Below are 27,294 nucleotides of genomic sequence, written 5' to 3'. Positions count from 1 at the left end.
TTTCATGTTCATACTTTTCAGTTGGCCAACATTTCTATAAATCCTTTGTTTTTATTGGTCTTCAGTAATATTCTAATTTTCTGATATGATGAATTTGAGATTTTCATTTGTTGTCATTTGTAATCATCAAAATTAAACGAAATAAACATTTGAGATATATGAGTTTGTATGTAATGTATGAATATAATATACAAGTAGTTTGTGCTTTTTACACTCATGGATACTTAGTCGAGGTTAGGGATCTGGAAGTTGTCAACTAACTTAAAGGTCAGTTGTTCAATTCCTACTTTCACCAGTTGACATATCAAATGTCTTTGAGCAACATATCATACCTCACAATTTATTGAGTCTAATCATAGATGCTCTTGTGGGGGTTGTTTTTAATTAATGAACATATTCACTGTGTTTTGCAATAAGACTGGAAAGAAAAATGTTACCTCTAAAGACAAAATCAAAACAAAATCCAGCAATTATTCAAAGGGATTTTTAGGGGTCCTAAACTATACATATGTCCCTTAACTTCCTCTTAATTTAATTTGCTTTTAAGTTCACAAGATGAAGGTGCAACGCAACACAATGTTAGACTGTACTCAGTGTACTAAAAAACAGATTTGTATAACAAATCGGGAACAAAACAGTCAAAGTAGTACTGACAGCTGGGCTAAAATGAAAATAACCCTACAGAAGAGCTGACAGATGCTGCATAAACAGAGAAATCAGATGTGGACACTCCAATTAAACACTAAGAATTGAGTTTCAGTTTCACAGCTCACTTCCTCCCATGCCCTGTTCTGATCATTGGGAAGTAAATATTTTGTGTTGAAACTTTAAACTCCAAGGTCACATACTTTAAAGGGATAGTCTTGTCCACTTTGAAGTGATGTTCTGTCTAGTAGTTATTAATATTCAGTACTTCATCAGCCGTGACATCAGTCATAGAACGTAGATGCAGAAAAAAGCAAAAGTCTTTGTCAAACCTAGGCTAATGGCTAGCCAAAGGAGTTCCAGTGTTTTATTGTTTTTCATGCGTCTAAAACAAGTCTTTCTCAAAAAGAACAAACCAGTGTAAAAGAACATTACATTAGCTAATATTAAATCTCTACATTTTTGCATGACACTGTTTATTTAGTTCCTACACAAATGTATGTGTGAGGAGCATACAGTAGATAGACCATAGATTTTAAAGTATGTCGTTTTAGGGAAAGAGTTGTTTTACAAGCCTGAAACAACAAAAAAAAAAAAAAAAAAGTGCCACAAAGTTGGCAAGCTATTAGCTGAGCCTGGAAAAAGACTTGCACTTCCTTCTCCATACTCTGAGCTCTCTGTCTGAAGTCACAGCTAATAAGGTACTAACTACTGACATCTGTTTGACAGATTATCACTTCAAAGTTGACTGGAAGGGTGTGATGGCACACACCAGAAATTGATTAAAAACAACATAATAAAAAAAGAGATACCATGGTATTTCATTTATTTAGATTATATTTCTTGTTTTAAAGCAACCGTAAAACAGCAAAGATAAAAAAAGCCAAACGAAACAAGTATTTATCGCTTGCCACAGAAGGCAAAACAGCAATAATGTTTTTGCTTGTGTCTGTGTGCTTATCTGTAGTGTTAGCTAAATATCTCATGAACCACTACACAGATTTTTGAAACTCTCAAAAACTAATCACTGGATTTAGATCTACAACTCATTAATCCAATTCAAGATGGCCTCCACAGCCAACTAATCTTAGGAAACACAAACTCAGTCGTTTTTACACACAATGAGCTAAAAATTGGTGTGTTAATAGCTGAGCATCATTTCCAACACAAATTCCAAACACTACTCATTGCGCAATATTTTTATTAAAAAATTGCCATTAACCGCTTGTGTAAATCCTGTTTGACTGTTAGCAAAATATCTCATGAGCCATTGGACATATTTTAATGATTCTCTAAAAGAGTAAATATTCAATGTACATCTACAACTCATTAACTTTTCCAGTTAAGATAAATCAAAATGGCTCCTGCCATTATTTAACCTGGGCCAACAGCTATAACTCATTTCACAATATAAGATGATTTTGGTTTAAAACTTTGGCATGAAAGGCAGCGGGTGATATGCACTCCTTAAAGGAACGCTACGCCTTTTAATTAATTCATTTTGTAAATTTAATTATGAAGAAGATAGGACAGGGGTCCTTAATGAGGAATGTTTATGCACTACCCTGCGGTGGTAAATCTGGCATGTTCTAACACAAAATATAATGCTGGTTAAAAAAAAAAGGAACAGATGAATACCTGTTCAGGTAAAACAGTTTGTTTTTGTCCCTGCAGGCCACAAACTAATAAGCAGAAATGTTTTGCATTTGCATATTTCCCTGCAGTGAGACGCATGGCATTTTATTTTTTAATGTCTACTTGCTTCTGTGGAATTAAACAACCCCAAAAATGTTATTAATGTAATTGAAGGACGCTGCGAGCAGCTTGTAAAGCTGTTACTTTGTTTTCATTATGAACGATGTCTCCATACAGCTTGGACTACTGGATGTGAGCACAATTTCTCACAGCCAGCAAACGCCGGCCTTCGGCGAGGAGTCTCTGTTTTGTCTTGAATCAAGGTTGCAAGTACACTAAAATGTCTTGCAAACATTTTCATTTTCTTTCTCCTATGTGTATGATGATGGCTTTTTAGTACGCAGGGTCATTAGCATATTTCATATCCTGCTGCTGAGCGTTTCCAGTTCTCTATCTGTCTCCACCAACGGAGACGAGACACAGGTGCTTGTTCAGGATAGCGTTATGAGAAATGAGAACAAAACACACGGAGGGAGGTAAACATACCAACAATAGCTGCTAATCAGTCAGCAAGATACATGCACTCAGCCATCAGTCAAGGGAGACGCTTTAAAGGCTGTAATAATCATTTTAAATGAACGCAAACACTAACAAGAGTGTTGATTTGTTAAATGTTGCTGCTCGGAATTCAACAAAAGCAGGAAACACATGCTTGGTGTCCTTCAAACACAAAAGTTGCTCTTTTAAAAACTCAGATGAACAAATGATGATCATTTCTACAGTCATCAGCAACATTGTGTCCCACATGACTCCTTGTGTGTCACAGATGAGTTTTCAGGCGGTGGAAAGAGGGAGAAGATGAAAGTGAAGTTGAGCAGCTTGCTCTTTCTTCCCGTTGCTTCTGTCATGCTTACCAGAGGGAGATTTGATAGGTGTGGGCTCTCTCTCTCTCTCTCTCTCTCACACACACACACACACAAGAGTCACACCCAGAGACAGAAGTGTAGACACAATGTTCACAGAGAAGTGCAGCAGCAATAATAAGATTTCACTTCAAAGAACCAAGCGGTGGATTCGGTGGGAAACAGTGCTGATGTGTGATTGGATGCCTAACTGAGCAGGTAAGGAACTGAAAGTGCTGCAGGACATCTGATCATTATCTCATATTATCTCATGTCGAGACACTGCACAGTGGGTAATGTAGCATCTCTACATGGGCTGGTTGGTGTAGGTATTTTGACTCGGTTTAATGGAACTGGAACTCCTCAAGGAGAAATTGTTCATTCCTCGTTGACATCAAAGCAAGCTAGCAACAGAAGCTGTCACAATTAAAGTACTACCAGCATGACAGGTATTAAAAAACAGTATAGAGCAAACTGATCATAGCCCTTCAACTAACCCTACTTGCTAATGGAAACACATCGAGACCTGATTAACCTCACCTGGGCTTTCCTTGGTTGAGGGTGTCTAGTGGTAATGACCTAAACACTAAATGAACCCGAGGTCCACAACTAAGGAAGTGTCCCAAAAATGTGCCAAAAACACTTCACAATCTTTACATTTTAACACCTCGGCTAAATAAAGGAGATGGGATTGATATGCACCAGCCTGCATCACACCTTTGACTCCTGACTCCAAACTGTTGTGGTCATTTAGATGATTTAAGGAAAACAATTCAGACACAAAACACACACTGCTGTCAAACAGGCAACCGATGGAGACAATGGAGAGAGGTAGGGCAGATAAACATGTGTCCCTGTAAGCGGTCGTCTGACTGAGTCATCCATCCAGACCATAAGGCAGCAGTACAGACAGAAGACAACACCAAAAGTCACAATAGCTAAGGTCACTACTAGTGTCAAGAGGTTTCTTTTAAGGCTAAAAAAGATGAAACGTAGATTTTTTTAAAAACTGACAGTTTCAGAGCAAATTGACAATTTTTTGTTCCCTTTACAACTGCAACCAGTGTTTATTAAAAGCAATACTGTGAATAAAGATTACAATGTGAGAATACAAATCAAATCATGCCTTTTTTATGAAGGTTTTTCAAAAGAATTGCAAAAGAACAAGGAGGTAAATTACAGGCCTTTTCACTGGAGTCAAGTGGCCATCCCCTGCTTTTGTACCAAACAGGAGAGAGTTATGATAACATCCCTGTAAGTAGTTTGGACATTAACTAAACAAAAGCAACTGTTTTCTGAGGAAGAGACTCTGACAGGCAGAATGCTCGCTGTCCTTGACAGAGCTGTGGTTAGTGAAAAAGTTTTTCAAATTATTGCCTGTGGCCCTCAGACCACAAATTTTATATACATCGCCCACACACAACTGAAGTTGAATAGCCCTGCTCTAATGGGTAAATGCACTCATTGCTGAGAACAACGCCACATACACTGTCTTGGTTGTTCCTTTGCCCCTAAACAGTTGAATACAAATATGAGATAACTTAAATCAAATGTGCCTACTGTTTTGCATTTTTTGTTACTATCAGGTCCTGGAGAGACTTCACTGCTGCTGCTTTAGTAGCCAATGATTGGTTAACCATCGTCTACCTCAGTTTCCACAAAGGTTATCGAAAAACCTCTATTGTACTTTTATTTCAAGTAGTTTTCATTTGGAACAAAGACTGTTATTTTATAGGAGATATGTTGTAGAAAAATAAGACTCCCTGATAAAAGCCTGATGGTCTCTCTGAGACGTCCTCATTAGTTGGAACAGATTTGTCCTGTATAGTTCATATCTGTTCACAGTTCAATGTTAGCTCATGATGCCCTCTAAGTGATATGACCTTCCAGTTATGAACAGACTGCTGGTGTTGTTATGTCTTACTGATAAGTTTGGTTCAAATGAGCACTCTGACAATCTGAGGTCAGACTGATTCCACAGCTTGGATCTGTCTCATCCCTGGGATGTTTTGCTGGATGTTTCTTTGGTAATAAATTGTTAAAAATTACCAACTGGGTCTTCTTGTCTCCCTTACCTTTTTCCCACAACAGGCCCAAGCGAATAACAATGTTTTTGGCAAATTTTGCTTTTTAGCAACTGTTTTGTGAATGATAATGAATCAGCTTGTTATTTAACTTGTAAATAGTTGATACCAAAATTTCTTCAGAGCACTACTAGAAGGGTTCCAGAGTACTACCAGTGGGTTCTGGACCACAATTCACTGAATTACCCATGCTGCACCACTAGGTGTCGAGACTGTTAACATTGACAACAAATCAAAATACCACATGTACTCCACCAGTTAGTGTTTTGCACAAGCACAATCAAAAAGGTACATTCATGTGTGGCGTTCAAAATAACACGAGTTTATTAAAAGATTATTGTCAGAAGGGGGAAGACGGAGGCGAACCCAGAGCGCAGACTCAGTTTTAAAGGAAACTAATTTATTCACTAAAATAAACTGACAAATCAAAGGGCTGACGAGGCAGCAAAACTAATAATAACAAAAATCTAAAACAAGAGGCAAGGCAAGGCATAACAAAACGTGACAACTGTGGACAAAGCGGAACAAGCAGACAAAGTGGAATGATCCAGTGAGGAGTGATGGAGAATGACCGGTTCTTAAAGACAGAGGATAATGAGGAAAATGGGCACAGGTGAGTGAGAATGATTACAAACAGGTGGAGATGGGCGTGGCAGACATGATAGGAAAAGTACTGGGGAGGTGGATAGTGACAGGGCATGAACACAGAAACTAACAGATAACCAAAAACAAAACAAGAGTTACAAAACACCAAAACCATGACAATTATCTTGTGAAAATTCCACAAGTTAATACAAATTAGTTTATTTTGGGAGTGTGAATTTAGCTCAGCATTTTTTCAGTGAACTACAACCATATATTAATTCATGTATAATCTTTCTGAGCTAAACTTTTAACAAGTTCTTGTTAAAGGTGAACTTGAACAACATGACCCCCAGTGCTCTCTTGAAACAGAAATATTGAAATGTTTATCTAAATGGTTAAACCAAGTACTTGGATTTAACCATTTTCTAGTCAGTACTGCTACTGAGTCTAGAATGTGTTCAATGGTTTGATATTCTACTTTTACAATTAGTTTATTCGCATTTTTTTTTTTTACAGTATTAATAATTTTGAGGACATTAACATTAGTGACACCAATAATGACATTTCCCATTAGGCAGACTGAATAAGCAACAACATTAAGAAAAAAGGCAGCTTCTGTGCCTTGGAGAGCTTCAGAGCTCATAAAGTTGCACACCCCCTGACAACACAAAGATAAATGGTCCACACTTAAATAGTATGTTTTTTACGTCTTAAATCTACCACTGATCTTTCAACAAGAAGATGACCTCCACTCTTCAACACCCCATTCCCTATCCCCCCTTATAGTTTTGCGCCAACGTCCTAATGACACTGACCATTTCTCAAAAAGAATTTTATATTAAGCAGCAAAAAACCACAGCCATTTTTCATTTATAAAACCCATTTTTGTTGTTATACACAGTACATAAGTATTTTAGTTTTGTTTTCTTGTCATATGGCAGTGTTGAGCTCCAATCTCCACTAGTTGTTCCCAAAGAACCAATATGCCAGTTTATATGGTGAAGTTCTCAGCAACAGACGCATGGATCCATCACAACTTAAACTGCACCTTTCAACCAGAGTTAGGGTAGGGAGTTTAGCCAGTTTACTGGTCAGATAGGAATGTACAACTAACTTATAATAGTGGTACTCTGAGAGCTTAGTACAATATGTTTGCTGACGTGGTTATGAAAAGTTTGAAAACCACTTTCTTTGCATCACTAAAGTTCAGTCCTGTTTGCTGTATGTGGTGGTGGCCAGTGATACTGTGGTACCATAACATCCCGCTAGATGAAAACTAGCTAGCTATTAGTAATTTCCTTGGGTGTGGGACTGAATTCCTTACAGAAAATCTCAATTAGAAGCGTGATATTATTGCCAGAGCTTGTGAAGTGTTTGAGCTTCAAATATAGTTGGGTATAGAGGATTTTTTCCTTGTCAGCAAAAGAAACTGTGAGGATCTGGGTTTAGCTCCGCCTTTGGGCGGCATCACTAACCTTCACTCCACAGGTGATCCTGATTTCGCTGACTAGACCATCCAGCATTTAAGCCTCAGGCCGAGACCAGATCTTCGCTGGAGCATCAAACCTTTCGGGTTAGATTCTCCGCCTCACCGTCTAACCTCTATTATGCTCCTTGTGCTAATTACGTTCTTTGTCTTGCCTGAAACTTAGGTTTTTGCCACGCCAAGACTACGGACCTTTATGGAAACTTACCTGGAACCTTTGGGATACTTACCTTTGATGGAACTGGCTCGTCATCTCCTGGATCGCCCTGGAACCTCTCCTCACCTCCTCTACGCAGTAAAACACCTCCTGGATCTGTAAGAGAACAAGAGACATTATTTCATTCATCCTTTTGAACTACACTGACCAAAATCGTACCCGAGACTCACCCAGTTCTTCTTGCCATGCAGACTGCTCCCGAGACCTGCTCACTGTATATACTGGCACCACCTGTAAATAAACTCACTTACCTTTAGCTTCGTCTCCGTGTTTGGTTTTGGTTTCGCTCACTGAACAATTACCCTGAGTTTATGTCAGAAACTGTTAATAGCATCAAACTGTTTACTACTTTAGCACATTTGTGTATCTTTTTAGTCAAATTTGGCATAAACTCTAAATAAAAATGAAAGAAAATCTTGTGTGAACCAAATATTTAAAAATTGCTGCTGAAATCAAATAGATTGAACAAAAAGATAATAAGCTCCCATTTATTGGACTGCTAACTTCACAGCCCTGTGCATAAGCTTGTGTACTGAATGTTGTGCTTAATAATTACACCATGGAGTAATAAAGGAGGAATATAAACACACACACAGAAACAGATTCACACACAGAGATTTCTCCTGGCAGGCTGTCAGATTAATGTGTGTGCGTTTTACAGCGAAGCCTCCCCGTTTAATTACTGCCATGTTAATTGAATCCCTGTGTGAGTGATGTATGGGGATAGGAGTCCCTGTGACAAAATGAAAATGAAATAGTATTAAGCAGCCGAGTAGATAATCCATTTAGAATATCTGAGAACTGAGAAGGATTAGTTAGTGCAGTGCCATATGGTTTGTATGTCAGAAGACATCAAAGTTGTTTGAAAGCTAAAATAATATACTAAGTTTCAGCTGAAATTCATAAATCTCTTGACAAACTAAGAAAACTTGCCAAAGGCAAGAACCAAGCTGTAATTGTGTCTGGCCTAGTTTTTATATTTAGGATTACTTTTCTGTTGTTAAATTTGAGTATTTTTCTTTGGATCTTAAAGCCAGAACCAGTAGAAAGTTGCTGGAATCTGCCAAACAGATCTGAAGATGATCAACAACTACTACAAGAGCTTTCCTTCAGGTTGTTAAACTTCTCAAACCAGGTAATGCAACTTCTGCTACACATACACAGTTTGTGAGAAAAAACTCTGTTTTTGATCAATCCATGCAAGCTTCAGAAGCAGAGTTTCAAAACAATAATGTTTTGCCTGTTTTGCGACTGCCTATTATCACTATGTGCCCTACAAACCAAAACAATAATGGAGGCAGGTGGTTGGGTGGTTCTTAGTTCTATAATCAGAAGGTTTCTTAATTTACTGCTTTTAAACTCAGACAAGATAGAAGCAGTGGTTTTTGGAGCTGAGCATCTTAGGAACACACTTTGCAGCCTTTCACTTCGTCTGGATGGCATTAATTTGTCCTACAGTCATAATGTAAAGAAACTTGGTGTTATTTTTATATATGTTTTAACCCCCACATTAAAAATGTTACCACTGCTTTCTCCCACCTGCATAATATCACTATTGCCAGTATTACTCAAAGCTTACATTGGGAGAGCTTTGGGAACTGGACAGATGAAAAAATCTAAAACTGCACCTGTAAAGACATGCAAACCATTAGTGAATCTGGGCTTCAGATTTTTAAAAATGCTTTCCAAATTGGAGAATTAAAAAAAACACTTTTTGCTCAGTCCAAGTCAACTCCTACTACTTTATGCCCTAGGAACCAAAACAACAAGAGTCGTTTTCATGGTATTTTCTGGATCTGTCTCACTTTATCTGGAGCTTGATGCTATCAAATTTTGATTGTGTGGTGAAAGGGTTAACTGAGAACAAAAAAAAAATGGCGTAAAAAATCAAAAGTTTTGGAATAATCTTCAGTCAGTCTACGCATCTTTGTATTATATGTTGCTTATGTGAACATTCCTGCCATCTAGTGGCGCAGCGTGGCTATTTCTATGTTTTTGTTAGAATGTGTGGCCAAAAAAAACAAATATCCATTAAAAAAAAATATCCTTAGTCATGTAAGTGGGGCTTCAATGGTTATGAATAAAACTGTTAGGAAAACTATTACTTTTGTTTTTTTGGGTGCAGGTGGTTTACACGGGGCTAAAAGTCAGCTTTATTATATTGTTTGTAGTTGATGTATTAGGAGTCAGAAAAAAAAATTAAGTTATAAGATCAGATTGTTATTATTATTGTTTTATATTCAGAATATTAAAAATGATTATTATAGATTATAGAACCTTTTCAACAGTGTTTACAACCAGAAATCCAAGGATTAACAAACAGACTTGAAACTAATTATCTCAAGGGACAATTATTACAAACTCCCCACCACACACACAATGTACAGGCATTTTATTATTGTAGTTAATTAGATTCTCTAACATCAGTAGATTAGAAGATGTAGTGGCTCTGAGGAAATTCCAGACAACAAAAACTTCATAAGCTCTACTCACTGTTTGGTTTGACCCTTTTGGATTTTCATAATAACCTGATAAGAAAAAAAAGTTTGTACTTCTTTATTGGTTTATTGACAATATATGTGTTGAGTTGTCTTAAAGACAATGCAAATATAAAGTAGCTGTAATTTTAGGCTGTACATGTCACACTGACTACACAAACCTTTAATGTGAGAGAAGCTCAGGCACAAGGATGGATTCTGCATGGCTTAAAGAACACCAAAATGTGTTTGTGTTGTTTTGTCCCCTTGCTTAAGCTTCTTACCAAAAGCTAAGGACATACATTTGCATTTCTGTGTTCCTTTTGAGCCAAACAAATAAGAGGAGTGCAGCTCAGGGTGTCTTGTTTTGTTCAGAGGTCAGTGGACCTGCTTTGTTCTGCTTAGCTTGGTGTGTTAACGTGTTATTATTACAGATCTGACTTTAGTTTGATCTCTTGCTTCTGCAGTGAACATTACAGACACTCCACCTTAACCAGCTGGCTTCATTCATCTGTTGCTGCAACGCACCCACAGAGGAAGGAGAAAGCTCATTTCTGCAGGTAATCTATGGATGGAAATCAACAAGCACACAAACCTGCTCAGTGATGTACTGATGCAGCCAGACGCTCGCGCTTCTGCAGGCACACACACATAACTCCTCTTGATTTCTCTCACAGACAGTATGCAAAACATGCACAGCAAGTCCTGCCTTCATTCTCCACCTAATACACTCACTTTATCTGCTGCCCCTCATCTTTTCTCTGTCTCCATCACCTGTTACTCAATCATATTTGTCCTGTTTTCCCCATTAAGTCCCATTCTGTCCTCTCTCTCCAGCAACTATCTTTTGCTTCCTTCCTATATCTTTCCTCTTTCGTCCCATCCTCCCTCCTTCTCTTCATCCTTAACCCAGCAGGCTGCAGATGGTGCTTAATGGACGCATAACTGCCTTGTGAATAATTCTGCAGGCACAAGGTGAATCATAGGACAGTTGTTTGTGGACACTCAGAAATGTATACACACACACAAGTACAAAATATATAGCTATACAGTTTTAGAACAATTATAATTTTCATCTCAACTTGATTGACTGCATTTTTCAGACCACGACCTGCAGCGTGCAATGGGCAGTTCACAGCAGAGTGTGAAGTGGCTGGGATGGGAGCCTTTGGCCATGAGTCTTTGCCTCAAGCAGAGTTGAAGTAGCTGAGAAACTTGTTGGAGTGGAAGATAAATCCACAGATCTGGGCCTTGTCCATAGAAAAGAGGGCACTGCACTTGACCAATGGGGTGACGGAAGAGCTGAGCCAAAAGGTAAAGCTCCCAGATTACTGGTTTGTCTACATTCCAACCCTCACCTATGGTCATAAGGTCTTCAATTCAATTCAATTCAATTCAATTCAATTCAAAAATACATTATTAATCCCAAAGGGAAATTAAATGTCGTTGTAGCTCATAATCCTGGTTTTGTTAAAGAGTTGCTGGCTGTGGGCAGGAAGGGTCTCTTATAGCGGTCTATCCCGATTTGAGAGCACCACCAGGTACGCCTTGCTGGCCTCCTGCTCTGGAAGCGCAGGTTGGTCTTGAAGTCCTGGGCGATCTGTCAGACCAGGTGCTGGAAGGGCAGCTTCTGGATGAGCAGCTCTGTGGACTTCTGGTATCGGTGGCTCTCCCTGAGAGCCACGGTCCCGGGCCTGTAGAGATGAGGCTTCTTCACTCTGCCGGTGGTCGGGACGCTCCTGCAGAAAGCTTTGGTGGCAAGCTGCTTCCTGGGAGCTTTACCTCCAGTGGATATATGGGTGCTCTGCTTGGTTTTGGCCATGACTGGAGTTCAGGATTCTTCACATTTGACACTTGTTGTCATGGTTACGCATCATAACAAAATGACCAAAAGTAAAAAGACTTCAGTAAAAATCCTTCCAGCTGCACACCATCCGATACCAGAGGAAGTAATCATCAAAAAAAGTGATTTAAATCCAGAAAAAAAGAGGAATAAAGTTTTTAAAAGCAATATCTCAGAAAGAATGGAACAGAGCTACTCCAACATGCAGCCACCTCGAGCGGCGCAATTCTAGAAGTTTGATCATGATGATTCCATCATGATGGAAAGAACAAGATCCTGGATACAAGCAGCTGAAACGAGCTTTCTTCATGGGGTGGCTGGGCTCAGCCTTGGAGATAAGGTGAGGAACTCCATCACCCGGGGGGAGCTCGGAGTAGAGCCACTGCTCCTCTGCATCAAAAACAGTCAGTTGAGGTAGTTTGGGTATCTGATCACAATGACTTCTGGATGCCTTACTTTGGACACCACAGGGCAGACCAGGAACTCTCTGGAGGGATTATGTATTCTCTCTGGCCTGGGAACACCACTGGATCCCCTAGGAGGAGCTGGGGAGTGTCGCTGGGGAGAGGGCTGTCTAAGTTTCCCTCCTGAACCTGTTGCCTCAGCAACCATAACCACTGACAGGTAGCAGAAAAAGGATTCAATTCAATTCAATTCAAATTCAAAAATACTTTATTAATCCCAAAGGGAAATTAAATGTTGTTGTAGCTCATTGTCCTGGGTTTGTTAGAGTTTTTATAGATGCTGATGACTGTGGGCAGGAAGGATCTCTTGTAGCAGACTGTCCCGATGTGTCCTCGGCCCTGGTGTCCTCAAAGAGTCCCACCAGGTAAGCCTCGCTGGCCTCCTGCGGAGCCATGATGGCCAAGCTCTGGAAGCGCAGGTCGATCTTGAAGTCCTGGGCAATCTCCCGGACCAGGTGCTGGAAGGGCAGCTTCCGGATGAGCAGCTTGGTGGACTTGTGGTAGTGGTGGATCTCCCTGATAGCCATGGTCCCGGGCCTGTAGACATGAGGCTTCTTCACTCCGCTGGTGGCTGGGGTGCTCTTGCGGGCAGCTTTGGTGGCGAGCTGCTTCCTGGGAGCTTTCCTTCTGGTGGATTTACGAGAGCTCTGCTTGGTTCTGTCCATGACTGGACTTGAGGGTTCTTCACATTTAACACTTGTTGTCATGGTTACGCATCATAACAAAATGTCCAAAATTAAAAAGGTTTCAGTAAAAATCCTTCCAGCTGCACAGCATCTGACACCAGAGGAAATAATCATCCAAAAAAGTGATTTACATCAAGAAAAAAAGAGGAATAAAGTTTTCAAAAACAGTATCTCAGAATGAGTGTAACAGAACTACTCCAACATGCAGCCACCTCGAGCGGCGCAATTCTAGAATAGAATAGATAGATGGATGTTTAGAATTTCTAAACAATTCAGTTCAATCTCAAATGTATTTTCTTAAAAAAAATCAAACAAACAAACAAACCACTGGAGTAACCAACCCTGACAACCTGTAGGGTGAAGTTATGACAATATTTTTGCACGACAATGATGACATAAAGCCAGTATCTCATTGGGCTGTGACTGATGGTGACAAGTTGCAAAGGGCATTCATGAGGGAGTTACAGCCCAGGGAGATCCTACCTTGACAACTGTAGTGTTTCTTTACACTTCAAAATTCATCACTGGAAGAATTTGGGTTGAACTCAGTTTCAGATTGGACTATTCATTTTGCTTTATCAGCTATTTATGAAATAAATTTTAAAAAGCACATGTTGATAGATAACAATTAGTATATTTACCCATAATTACATCTCAGTGGCATCCTGCTTTCTGCCAGCTGCTCACATCTGTTTGTTTTGCTGAAAAACTAGCATAGTGGTTGATTTATACAAACAAAATACGGACAAATTTGTGATAAAAAATCAAAAATATCCACCAACCCGACACCGTCTAAGAGTGAGATTTCTACCCTATTAACGACTGCAGACAGTAATAGTGTATATGTGAGAGACATAAAAAAGGGCGGACTTTTCAAGCTAGCTGGAAAGGAAAATATTAATGGATAAACTACGACTCTGCAAAAAACAAGGTATTTTGTGAGCCTTCTGTGGTACTATGTTTTAAAGGATGATAAAGGAATGATTTTGAATTTATATTTGGTCCATGATTTTCTTTTATTTGAGCCTTTTTGCTACGTTTGGCAGTTATGTTTTTTTCATGGTGTGTGTTGTTAGTAAAACTTTTGACTTAATCTACAACTATATTTGTCTCATTAAACGCCAGTCCAGATGTGATTGGTAATACCATGTTGTGATTAAGGAATAAATTAGCCTTGCTGTTGACTTGGTAGACTATGTTATTGTTTACCGATATTGACATTCGGCACTGTGGACAGTTCAAGTCACACTTATACAGTAGGTCTATACGGTTATGGTATGTTATTTAATCCAGGCTGTGATTTTGGATTAAGGATTTTGTTTTCTCTTTGTCTTCATCAGAGCTGTTTGCGTTAGGTTACAATGACATTAACTCCTTGTATGCATCACTAGTGTGTAGACTTTGTGTATTTGTTAAAGAGTGAGTATGCGTGCATCGTGTGTGTGTGCGTGGGTAGGGAGGAGCGTACGTGTGTGTTCATAGCGGCTGCTGATGTTAATTGATATAACATGTATGCATAAAAATAGCAACAAGTCATGCAAGCACTGTGAGCACCCACCAGCAGAGACATAAATCAGTGCCCCTGGTCTCACTACTATCTTGTAAACCTTTTCTTTCACTCTTGCAGCAGTTTTTCCGTCACAAATCACCCCTCACACTGATCTCCATCCACTCCACCCTGCCTGCTCTCTTCTTTACCTCTTTACCTCTCATGTTCCACTCGTTGCTTTCTTCTAGTTTCACTGCTCCACCTGTCTCCCTCTTATTCACACTCTTGGATTTTATTTATCTTTGAATGACTTTCATTCGTCTTCCCTCCTGAGCATCCCTCCACTCTTTTCTACCTGCTCCCTCCTCTCAGTACAGGTGTCTACAAACATCATAGTCCATGGGAACTTCTGCCTGACCTCATCTGTCAACCTGTCCATCACCAGAGTAAACAAGAAGGGGCTCAGAGCCGATCCCTGATGTAATCCCACCTTGGACTTATCTATTTTTCTAAAATTCAGCATCTACATATACTACTTGTACTACAAATCAATACTAAATAAATACAGACCAGATCTATTTAACTTTTTGAACCGTCTGGCAGAATCAGAAATAACTGATTTGTTTGCTTGTTTTGTAGCTATTTATTACAGTCAAAAAACCTGCATTGAATCTAAAAGCTCTAGAACAATCTGGAAACAAGAAGGAGGCAAATACTTTATACACTGTCCACAAATATTTACCAAATAAAAAAAAATGAAACTAATTTTATATTAAAATGCAAATATTGCCCATCACGTTCATACCAGAGTTTTAAACTAAGATTGTGTAATGTTGAAAAAAGATGGTGTAAATATAATGACATGCGAAAACTCACACAATACTGCTCAGAGTATCTGTTGTGAATGACTTTCAGGTACTACCACATCAAACTTTAGCTCAAAATCTGTTAGATTAACTGAGTTTTAGCCATTTCTGTGTTTTCTAATGTCAGTTGCCTGTGGTGGCCATCTTGAATTGGGTTGACTCCAAAAGTTAATCAATTGTAGAGGTACATCCAATGATTAGTTTTTGCAAGTTTCATTAAATTTCATTCAGCAGTTCATGAGATATTTTGCTAATAGACAAATAAGGTTGACTCTAAGAGTTAATGCTAAAGTTTAAGCAAATATCTGGCAGATTGTTCAGAGAGTGTCCGGGAAATGACTCCCAGCTACTACCACACCAAATTTTAATCTATAAACATGACTAAATTACAGCATTTTTTGTGTTTTCTAATGTCAGTTGGTTGTGACGGCCATCTTGAATTGGGCTGACTTCAAAAGTTAATCAGTTGTAGATGTACATTCAAGAATTACTTTCTGAAAGTGCCATTAAAATCCATTATGTGGTTCTTTAGATATTTTGGTAACAGACAGACAGATGGACACAAAGAAACAAACAAAACCATTATCACCTGCTTTTCACCGTTGGCAAGAGAACATTTCAAGGACGTCCTGGTTAGTGTAATATAATATAACGCAGTGATAACTGTGGCCCAGTCGTTTGAGGTGAATCCAGTTTAAGACCCGTCTCTCCAGACCATCTCATCATGTCGATGAGAGAGGAATAAAACAAGATCTTGTAACATTTTACTATAAGCGGCCCGCACGGCATAATGAGGATATTACAACCATTATTAGCGTTTAATCGTCCTCCAATACCTGCTGAATGTGTGAAACGTCATGGACGCTTGAGGTTTATTAATGAGGTGGATATTATCCCGTAAAGATATATTATTAGAGCTACAGAGCATGAAAGGAAGTTTGTGCAGAAAGACTTAATCTTGCGTTGGTTAATCACAGTAGATGGTGTTAGAATTACAAATTGAAAAGTTTAAGGGACAAAGTGTGGAAAAAGCTGTTGCTAAAGCTTTTATTTGCTTGCCACAAGTTGGTTCTCTTGGCAGAGAAAAAGCCAATTAGAGCTGCTGATGAGAAACACTAATGTAGTTAATGAACCAGAACAAGAAGAAAAAAATGTGGCAACTTTCTTGTCTACAAAAATCTTTTTGAGTCATTCCAGTTCTAAAAAAATGACAAAAACAAAAAGCTGCATAAGTGGAGGGAGGAATGTGTTTTTATCTGTTAGTTTTGAAGGGGGAGGAGTTAGCCCCAGAAGGAATATGAACCACAAAGTTTGGCTGCTGTTCTCTGGAGGGAACGGGCGCTGAGGAGGTGTCCATGATGGATGAGGTACATCGAGGCGTGGAGTCCTGAGGGGTTTTCTCTCTCACCTCATAAGCCCACTGCATGTCTGCTGCCTGGAATAAAAGGATCAGCCTTTAATCGTTGGACGAATAGCAAACATAAAGAAAAAATATGCTTTTAAAAAGTTGAACATTTTGTTGTTGTGGATCGCTCCCAACCTACTGTAACCAACACTTTAAATTTATTACTTCCAAAGCACACACAGATACATAAAGTAGATCCAAAATGTCCGCACAATCCTGGGAAAATGGCAGGTTGTTGGGATGTAAGAAAATGAGACCATGATAAGTTATTTTTAAAACCTTTTCCATCTTTACTCTGACATTTATCCTGTACAATTCAACTTGGGGGGAAAAAATCAATTGTAGGGAAAAATATAAAAAATAGTAATTTTTTTCAAGCACTATTTGATTTAATTCCAGCCTTCCATTGTAGGAAGCAGTCTATTACAAAGGGTGCGTGAACTCAAAAACAGGGGGTATTGCCTTTACCACACAAAACTTTTGATGTATCGATAATGAACTGACCATGGAAACATGCAAAGCCTCACGCCAACTTCATACTTCAGGTTCACACGTTTCTACAGGTTTTGGTCCACTGGCCACACCCAAAGGGCATGCTGGAAAACTGTTAATGATGCGGAAACTATTACTGGACACACCTGAGGGGTGTAAGGAGAAGTATTTCCTACTTCATTAAGCTAAAAGTCAAAGTTTTCAGTGTTGACGGATCTGTTTAATCTCTGACCACAGCAGCTTCACACACAGTCACTCCTCTTGTGCTCGGTGCTAATGCCAGAGGACAGCATGCTAAACACATTTTTACACCCAACTACCTTATTTATGAGTGTCTCTGACTCACAGTTCATGAAATTGCTCACATTTCTGCATGTAGACATGACTTTTAATTGTGCAGATAGGAGAATCACACACAGGACATATTTGCATTTATTTAAATAGAGGCTTGTCAAGGGTGATGTCTCGTGTGCATCCGATTCCACACTGATCTGAATGTACCAAGGAAATGTACTTGGGTTCACAGAAACATCTTTTTATTTATAGATCTGGATATTTTATTTTAAGTGCACATCATGTGTCAGTAGAAAATCACCAGTCTTCGTACATGAGGCTCCAGGTCACTACACAGATTTTCTACTCCAAAACATAATTTCCATCAGGTGAAGTCATTTTTTGTTGTTGTTGATTTGAATGTTTGCTTGAAGTCATTACCATTTTCAAAAATGAAATTCCTCATGGTTTAGACTAAAATAAATGGGTATTTGAAACTGATTTATCCACCCTGACTTAAAACCCAGTTCCAGTTGAAGAAAAGCAAATCCACAGCATGATGCTGCCACCACAATGATTCACTGTAAATTTGGTGTTCTTTTAATGATTCAGTCTTGCTCCTGCACCAAACAGACCTTTCAGAATTGTGCCTCAAAAGTACAACTTTGCATTCATCAGACCACAACACATTTTCTCACATTTCTGAGAGACTTCTTGTATAACCTTTTACAATTTTTAGCTGGCCATGGATGTTTTACTTTCAAGAAAAGGCTTTCCTACCCCAGAATTCAGACATATGGAGAACACAGGAGAGTTTGTCATTGTTGTACCAGCAGAACACGAGCAGTACATGTCAGAACTTCCTGCAGCTCCTTCAGCCTCCCTGACCAGTTTCTATCTCTCCTATTCTTCAGTTTTGGAGAGACATCCAGTACTCTGTATTGTCACTGTTATCTCGTATTTTCTCTAATTCTTGATGGCTGTCTTCATTGTGTTCCATTGGATTTCTAATGCTGGGGACAGGTTTATTAACCTTCTCCACAATGATACCTTTTAACAATAAGATCCTTTAATACTTTGTGAGTCTATGAACCTTGGGTTTTACTGTAAGATGTAACTGAGTAAATGTCAGGAAAATCCTGCCTGGACAGGTGAACCTTATTTCAGGTTAACTGGTTAACTGGAGTCACTTTAACTGACAGCAAGTGTGTTCCCAAGAAGAACATATCAGAAGGTGCTTTCAAACGTATGCAAGCTTGATTGATCGATCCTTAAGATTCCGTTAAAAATAAATGAAACACAAACAATTTTAAGTTTGTAAATTCGGTTCAGTTAGCTCTATTGTTCCTGGAACTATCTAGGATTAAAAAACAAAAGTAAAAAACTTTTCTTTTTCTTAAGCTTTTAGCTCCTTGGTTTTTATCTTAAATTTAAACCAAAAATAGATCTATAAGGAATACTCTGGCGTTTAGATATATTGATTTACCTTTGCTGGCTACTAACAGCAAACAAAACAAAGCTAATTTCTATTACAAACTCACACCCATGAACCCACCTGGTTACACAGATGTCCACAGTTGATTCCTCATTCACCTGAGATGCAGTAAGAATGATGGGAAAGTCCCACATCTTGCCAGATACAGACTGCACCACAAGGACACTCAAACACCTTAAACACATAAGATTCACAAATGAACACATTAGAGGCTGAATTACTTTAGTTTACTAGCTGAACTTTTTGTTTGTACTTGCTCCAAACGTTAGACCCAGCAGGCGGGAACAACAAACTCCAAATTAAACAGTCTTTCTTCAAAAGTTTTAAAATCTTCTCAATTGTTTCAGCCCAAAGCTCTCCTCTTGGGTTCAGGTTTCCACTTAATGAGACAACATGTATAGTTCTTCATTCTGGGCAGGTATTTGTCTTCAACACATAAATTACAAGGTTGTTTTATAATTTTCTATTAGGAAAGGGATTTCATAATTTTTTTAATCTGCAACAATATTGGCAAAATATTGGTGATAAATACAACAATATACAATTACAGTCATGGGCACTAATGTCATATTCACTTTAGGCCTTTAATTATTTATTTGAACCATTCTTTTTCAGGGTGGAATAGTACAAAATACAACTTATTGTGGATTTTCTTAAATTCATGCAAAGTCAGAAATCTATATAGACTCAAATACATACATACATTTACTTAAATATTTTAAAAGGTGGTGCTGAAGATCAGGAAAGTCTTTTAACTTGACTTAACTTCTTACTAGTGATCATGATTGACTCCAGCTGGTAGTTTCGCTTTGCCAACATAAAAATGGTTTGTTTTAGAGCATTCAATGGATTGACCATTACTCAAAATAATGTGAAAGTCCAAAAAGCCGGTGAAGATCTATAAAGGAGAAGAAATCGGTTTGGACTTTCAGAACCAACCCAGAAACCTTCAAGGCTCAGGCTTGCCATGAACTGGAAACTGCTGGAACACCAGTGTTCCTGTCCAGATTAAATTTTTTGCATACAGTTCCTGCTCCAAAAGCCACATCTTCAAGCGTGACAGAAGTATGCAGCTGCCCATATGGATGAGCTAAATGCCTCCCAGAGAAAGGTTTTCCAGTCAGATGAGACAAACATTGAGCTGTTTGGCCACAATGACATGAAGTTTATTTAGATTAGGCTTTTAAACCTAAAGCTACTGTAGCATTTGTCAAGCATGGTGGTGGTAGCCTCATACTATGGTGCTGGTGCACAGAATGCACACAGCTGCACCCATTGCAACATTTCACATTTTTCTTGGAAATGATCTTCTTTCTGGTTGCCTACATTTTTAAATCCTGAGGTAGACTGGTTGCACAGACTTTATGTCATCACTATGTTGAATTTGTCCTGTCTTATTCTTTCATAGCATGGCCAATTTGGCTTTGGACTACTTTGACTGTGGATCAAAAGATGGGGCAACTCTGACCCACCTCTCCATGTTGGCGCTTTCAGATGATCGGCAAGGTGTGTAGATCCCGAATTGTAAGTGTGACTTGAAACGGGCTTGTGCTTAAAAGCTGAGTTTGTGCTAGGAAACTACCCAGTTTAAAAGAAATCTAACCATTCTGCCAAGAAGAGTGGGAAAATAAAACAAATTTAAACAAAATTATGCCTGAAGCTTTTTGAAAGATACAAAACGCATTTTATCTAGATAATTTTTGCTAAGAGACATTTATACAAATATTAGTGGTCTTATGGATATATTTGAGCCTGTACATATAAATTTAACTCTGTTTGGATTTGAGAAAATCCACGATAAATTCAAATTTGTGTTCCCAATACTTAGTTTTAAGTATTGTTGATATGTATGTTCTATATTCATTCCACACTGGAAAAATGGTTCAAATCAACCATTGAAAGCTCAGTATTCAATACATTAATGCCCATGATGGGTGGATGTATTTTTCTACAAGTTTATATGTTTATTTTATAAAAATAAGTTTCACAAAACCAGACTTAAACTATATATTTTTTTTCTAATAAAAAACTTATCTTTTAGAAGTTGGGATTCCATGCTTTAGGGGTTGCATAAAACTGTAAGAAGATGAAATACAGTACATGGAGGTTTCTATTTCATCCTGTGGGTGCATCATCAGATTTTCTAATTAAGTTTGTGATAAGGAACACATTAGTTATCTGCAAAGGGCTTTAATGGGATAAAAACCTGGAAACAGTAGGTTCTCCATAAAACAGATTTGAATATCTTTAATTTGGAGTTCAGGTCATTTGTTTTCCAAAAACTATCTTTTCATTTTTCTTGTAAAGTATCTTTCGAGTATTTTTATTTATTGTGACAAACTGGATTTTCTAAACTGGCCTTTAATATTCTAGCTTTGAGCTTATGATTCTCCGTCTTCTCGTTTTCACTTACGACAGAGATTTAACATGTAGATAATGAAAGAGCCTATTAGTGGCACCACACACCCCCATCATTTCCTGATGGCGAAGTCATTAGCTCTCGGAGGTATTGATTCTACCGGTGCACGCCTCATTAATGGACTCTACAGATCTTCCACAGAAGACTGAAGCTGATAAATGAATGCTTTCTTCACTCAGCGGGATCTCATATGCAGTACACAGATAAAATGGGGATCTTTAAATTGCTACTTGGATCACACTGCAGAATTTGTAAACTTTTTAGCTAATATAACATACACTGATCAGCAATAACATTATGATTACTGACAGGTGAAGTAAAGGAGCACAGCCTGAGGACCATTCAGGTGGGCAAAGCAGATCAAGAGGACGGCCAGGTAACCAAAGTAGCACGTGGAGCAAAAAAAACCTACAGGTTTATCACAAGAGAGTTTGTAAGCAGACAAGTAAGTCTTTCAAAAGCTGACCAAGATGCAGGATGCGCACAGGAAATTTGAGGCAAGAGATGCTCAAAAGGAGGGGGAACTGACTGGAAGCCATCAATGGCTTGAACATGTTTGATAGGGTCCCTTTGACAGCAGGTGCTGTGACGAAAGAAGAAGTATCCGGTGGGAGCCCTCAAGGACAGGCACTGAGACAGGAGCAGAGATGTCTGGTCAGAAACTTTCAACTGAACAGGAACTGGAGGTTCCTGCTAGCAGATGTGAATCTGATGGGAACCCCTTTGGCCAACCCAGCTGGAGCTGGTGTGGACAGAGGTGGATTCAACAGGACCTCTTGTCAACTGAAACTGGAACTGGCAGAGAGATGTTTAGCAAACCCCTCTTGATGATTGGAAGTGATGGAGCAGGGTTCTCTGAACATGAGAACAGGAGAAGAGGAGGCACCCTCCTTTGAAAACAGGAATAGGATCCAGTGAATGCTAGTTGGCGTTGACCCTCTGAAAGACTGGAACTGCTGAGGAGAACCTTTCTTGGCCCACTCTATGTCAGGAGCTGACAGAGGCAGGTCAACCTCTGAAAGAGTAGTTGATGGAAACGAGTTAGATTTGACCGCTTTGATGACAGGACCAGCACTGTGAGGGAAGACAACCTTTAGGATACGTCAGAAACCAGAATGGAGATAAAAACATGGCTTGAAACTCTCATGAGTGGCAGTGTGAAGCTCTAAGACTGAAACTGTTGAGGGAAGATACATGACCATGGTCTTGGCAAGGAATGTGACATAGAGCTGGGCTCAGAAACAATGTGGAAAAATGTGGAACATGACTAAGAGGATGGCTGTGGCCCAGAGCTGGGTTGTCTCAGTCAATAGACTTTTGAACCAGTTCATCTGAAGTGTGAACTTCAGATGAACTAATCTGAATACAATGTACATGTGATATTAAGATTACACTTTAAGCCTGCTCTTAAGGTAAAGGGACATTTTTCATTTAAGCCACTCAAATAACAAAGTCCATAGAGTAAAAACGTATCTTTTAATAGATTTAACATAGGAAAGGATTCAAAAATGGTCATAATAATAATAATCATAATAATAAACAAAATGCTCTTTTGATTATAAATGCATTCAAAGAATCCCTGCTGTTTTGTTCATGTATTTTACTGTGGGGATGTGACCTAACAGGACAAGCATTGTTAAACTACAGGCGGCTCCAGTAATGAGCCTTACCCTTTACATCTAAAGCAACCTTTACAGAAACAAACATTAAGACTCAAGCAGCAATATATAAATGCACAGACCCCAGCTACCAGAGAAAAACTGAAGCAGGATAAAATGAGAAATGAATGCAGAATTTACTCACTGCAATTTAAAGCAGCTATTTTCTGTGCAATACAAAAAAGTAAAGCTGCAGAACAGAAAGTGTTGGGATGTCTTCCTTACTTTTGTGTTTTTCTTTTATCCCTGTAAGCTGGTGTATGTCTTCTAGTGCTGTATGTGGTTGTTTTGTATTTGTGACTTCTCATTAGCATCCTATTGTTTTTCCCCTAACAGAATAAGAGTGCACAGTTGTTACTGAGTGTGCAATTTGGTTTATGTCTGCAGGATTTTTAGCTTTTTATGTTTGTGTCCCTTTCTAAAAAAGAATGATCTCATTTGTGTATGTGGAAGTTTAGTTTTTGACTTATAATGAGCTTGTTCGTTTCCCACTATGCACCTCTACGGTGCCTTTTTTAATGTGTACTTTTGCATACAACACTTTTTAGCTTAAAATGTTTATTGCAGATGTGTATCTATACATGTATAAACATATAGATTCAACATTTTATTGCAATTTTGTATGTTCACCAATTACATGTGTTCACATAGGTGTAGCATAGTAACCTGCAGATCCTGAGGGGCGTGTAGATCAGACGAAGGGAGAGCATTATGATGCCATTCTCAGGGTTTCTCTTTGCTGCTTCAATAGTTATGGACAGGCAGTCCTTCACCTCAGAGTGCTCTGCTTCACTGTCTGAACGCATCTGGCACCAAAAGTCTTCCATCATAACTGACCGGGCATAAGCAAAGACGAAAGACACTTGAGCAGAACTTCTCCTATTTTTTTTATATATGGTGTAAAAGAAGACAAGTTTTCATAGTTCTCAGCCTTGAATCCTTTAGAGGATTGTTGTATTTAACAAACAAATAAAAATACCACTAAATCCTGATTCTAAACTCACCTCTGTGTCCTTTCTGGTCTTGACTCTGGGGAATGTAACCAGTGAGCTGGATTTCCACTGTCTTTTCTAGCTGACGACCCACTTCACACTGAACCACGCCGAGTGGAGAGTTCTCTGCAGGGACCTCCATGGGAATCCCATAGAGGGGATAAATCCAACAGCTAATTGAACACTCTTCCTCTGATCTAAAATGTTTAACAACATAAGCAAAAAGAACTAAGACTGAAAATGGAATTTGTCATTCTAATGTAATGCAACATCCACAGTGGTGTAAAACTTGTTTATAAGCAAAGCAAACTTGCATAGTTCTAAAAAAAAACCAAAAAAACTAAACAAAAACTGATTAATACCTGCCACCATCAAAGCAGGCTATTTAAGCATGTTTATCTGTTAGCTTGTTAGCAAAATATCTCAGTGGGCAGATTTTAATGAAACTCTCAGAAAGTAATCATTGAACATACATGTACAACTGATTAAGCTTTAGAGTTAGCTAGATTCAGGATGGCCACCATAGCTAATCAGCATCAGCAAACAAAAATTACTACAATCAATTTTACAGATACTGAGCAGAAATTAGATGTGGTAGTAGCTGAAAACCATCCTAAAAACATACTCGTACTACACGTACTACACATTGCTCGATTTCTTTGCTTAAAACTTTAGGATTGACAGTTGGAACCAATTGACCTTTGGAGTCAACCAATTCAAGATGACTGCCACAGCTAATCAACTGTAAACACATAACTGGTTCCAACTCAGTAAATTTAACAAACATGGAGCTAAAATCTGCTGTGGTAGTTTGTGAAAGTCACTCACAACCTCAGAGCGATAACAGTTCACATGACATTGCACATAAAGTTAGTTTTAAGATCTGACCAAAGCGGATGTAACACCATTATTTCTCAACATAAGATGATTTTAATTTAAAACTCTGACAAGAAAGGCAGCTGGTGATGTGCCGGTTTTGCTAGTTATGCTAGTTTCAAGGAATGCTAGTTTTTTTCTTTGTTAATGTAGGTGGCATTACTGGGTAATAATGTTTGAAAACACTGCACATAATCAGTCGTGTGTACATTAAGTAGTAGCATGTTAGGTCATGCAGCAATTTGAAAGAACATTTTACTTGAAATTAGAAATTCAAGTTTTGCTTTTATCACAAAGCAAAACAATCTTAATATGTCTATCACAGGATATGTCAAAATATGGGTACACAATGTGCAATCTCAACGTTAGGTGTGTGACAGCAAGTCTACATCTGTCCAGGATTCAGTTGTTGCTCCCTGGAACCATAACAAGCAGGCAATGATAACAGAATAATGTTACAATTGTAAGTACAAGAATATAGGGTAATGCCATAAGCACATGGAGTGTAAATAGCTGGATAAGGAACAGAACAGAATATAAGGAGCTCAGACTTGAGCACTTTATTGTAAACTGGACCATTAAAGTGTTTTTTTTTTAATTCTTCAGCTTGAAGAAAAAAAACCCAGACCAGATAAAGGAATGACAGAGGTTAATGAGTTTTACTAAACGCCTTGGAGCTTTTCTGGAACCAGGCATAATGTCATCATGTAGACAGACAGCAGCTTACACTTACCTGGTGCAGCCTGTGCAGGATTTAGTGTTGTTGCTCTGGGTGTTGATAGGTTTCATGGTGATGCAGAGCCATGCCTGCTGCAGACCCATTGAGTTTGGTGCAAAAACTACAGGCACGTCAATAGTTGTCCTTTCACTGATATGTACTGCTGCAACCAAGATGGAGAAGCCTTTATTCAAATAGACTGCCAGACAAAGAATTTTAAAAAGATATATGAACAAGTTCTTCCAATAATTAGTGAAATAACATGGCTTGTTGCACTAGAGAGACAAAATGTCAGGAAAACAAAAAACAAATGTAGTCAAATTGTGAAATGTAAAACCTATTTTATTTGAAAATACACATCTTATAATCAACATAAAGAACCAAAAGCAGCAAAGCAAGACAAAACTACTGTGGCTCGTCGTGTTTAGGGTGTGTGGGGAAAAATATCCTTTCTAACATCGCAAAAACAACATCCAACTGTCAACTACAATGTACAATCTATATTTGTTGAAGGAAACATAAATTCACAAGGCAGAAGGGAGGGGTAATCTATACATGTTTCAATAAGATACTAAGTTAAACAAACAAATGTTTGCATTAGGTGAGGCCATTAGTTTAGTTTTAGGACCCAACATAGTTTTAGCTCATTTGGGCATTTATGTATTGTCTACAGAACAGAATTTTATTTTAAACTAACACCTTAACATATAAACACAAAAAATGTTTTGTACAATAATTCTTTGATTAAGGATTTAAGTTTCAAATATACAAAAATATCATACAGAGGTTGTTCACTCTGCTGGAGAAGCCATTTGAATAACTTTTCTAACCAGACTGAATTCTTGCAAAACTCAGTTTTTCAAAGTACCACTTATTTTTTAAATTAGTGCACCTGTTCTGAAAGCCCCCAGAATCAACATCAGTACAACACCTTTAAGTACTAACAAAGCAAGAGACATCATGAAGACCAAGAAACTCTGCACACAGGTCAGAAACAAAGGTGTAGAGAAGTTGTAGAGCTTTCTTCTTGTTTAAAGAAAGTCGTTCCCTTCCACTGTTGCCTCTCTGCTGCTCAAGATGGGAGATTTCGACAAATAAAAAAGTTGTTCTAAGGGGGGGTCTCTGTACAGGTCAGTCAAGCTCTTCCACACCAAACTCACTCATCTATGGCTTTATGGATCTTGCTTTGTGCCCTGGTGCACAGTCATGTTGGAACTAGGGCTGCAACTAATGATAATTTCAATAATCGATTAATTGGGCAATTATTTTCTAGATTAATTCCCCCACCCCTGTTTGGAATTGCATAGATTACTGAACAAAAACATGTAGCTGCCTGTATAGTTAGTTGTGATAAAGAAATCAAACTAAGAGAAATGTCAAATAACTTTAGTAAATAAAACTAAATGTCAACAAAAATATAAAAAATGTATACTATATCCCTAAAAATAAATGTGGATGCTACTTTTTTAAAAAGTGCAAAACAGAGGCATTTTGTTGTTTAAAGGCCCTGAGTCTTTCACATTAACATTTGTGTTGAGAACAAGTAAAGCTTCAGTCATGGAACCATGACACATGGTGCACACACTA

General features: G+C 38.4%; 2 protein-coding genes across 2 annotated transcripts in view; both read right to left on the bottom strand.

Annotated features, from left to right (window-relative positions):
• The window catches only part of LOC108242146, a 28,481-nt gene extending 16,628 nt beyond the window's left edge, over window positions 1-11,853 (bottom strand). The window contains exons 1-2 of the mRNA XM_037973988.1: window positions 11,814-11,853; window positions 7,546-7,650 (exon numbers count right to left, since the gene is read on the bottom strand). Coding sequence (XP_037829916.1) covers window positions 7,546-7,650; window positions 11,814-11,853 — 145 coding nt within the window. The remainder of the gene's footprint in view (window positions 1-7,545; window positions 7,651-11,813) is intronic.
• Window positions 11,854-12,528: 675 nt separating this feature from the next.
• LOC108242173 (histone H3-like) lies at window positions 12,529-15,521 on the bottom strand. The gene has a single exon (XM_037973751.1). The coding sequence runs from the start codon at window positions 13,043-13,045 to the stop codon at window positions 12,584-12,586; it is 462 nt and encodes a 153-aa protein (XP_037829679.1). The 5' UTR covers window positions 13,046-15,521; the 3' UTR covers window positions 12,529-12,583.
• Between the last annotated feature and the right edge of the window lie 11,773 nt (window positions 15,522-27,294).

The sequence above is a fragment of the Kryptolebias marmoratus genome, linkage group LG23 (assembly GCF_001649575.2).
Source record: "Kryptolebias marmoratus isolate JLee-2015 linkage group LG23, ASM164957v2, whole genome shotgun sequence".
NCBI classification, from domain to species: Eukaryota; Metazoa; Chordata; class Actinopteri; order Cyprinodontiformes; family Rivulidae; genus Kryptolebias; species Kryptolebias marmoratus.
This window is presented reverse-complemented; position numbering and strand designations above follow the sequence as displayed.

Excerpts from the sequence above, each read along its gene's own strand:
- LOC108242173 (XM_037973751.1), bottom strand. The coding sequence starts at position 13,045 with ATGACAACAAGTGTTAAATGTGAAGAACCCTCAAGTCCAGTCATGGAC.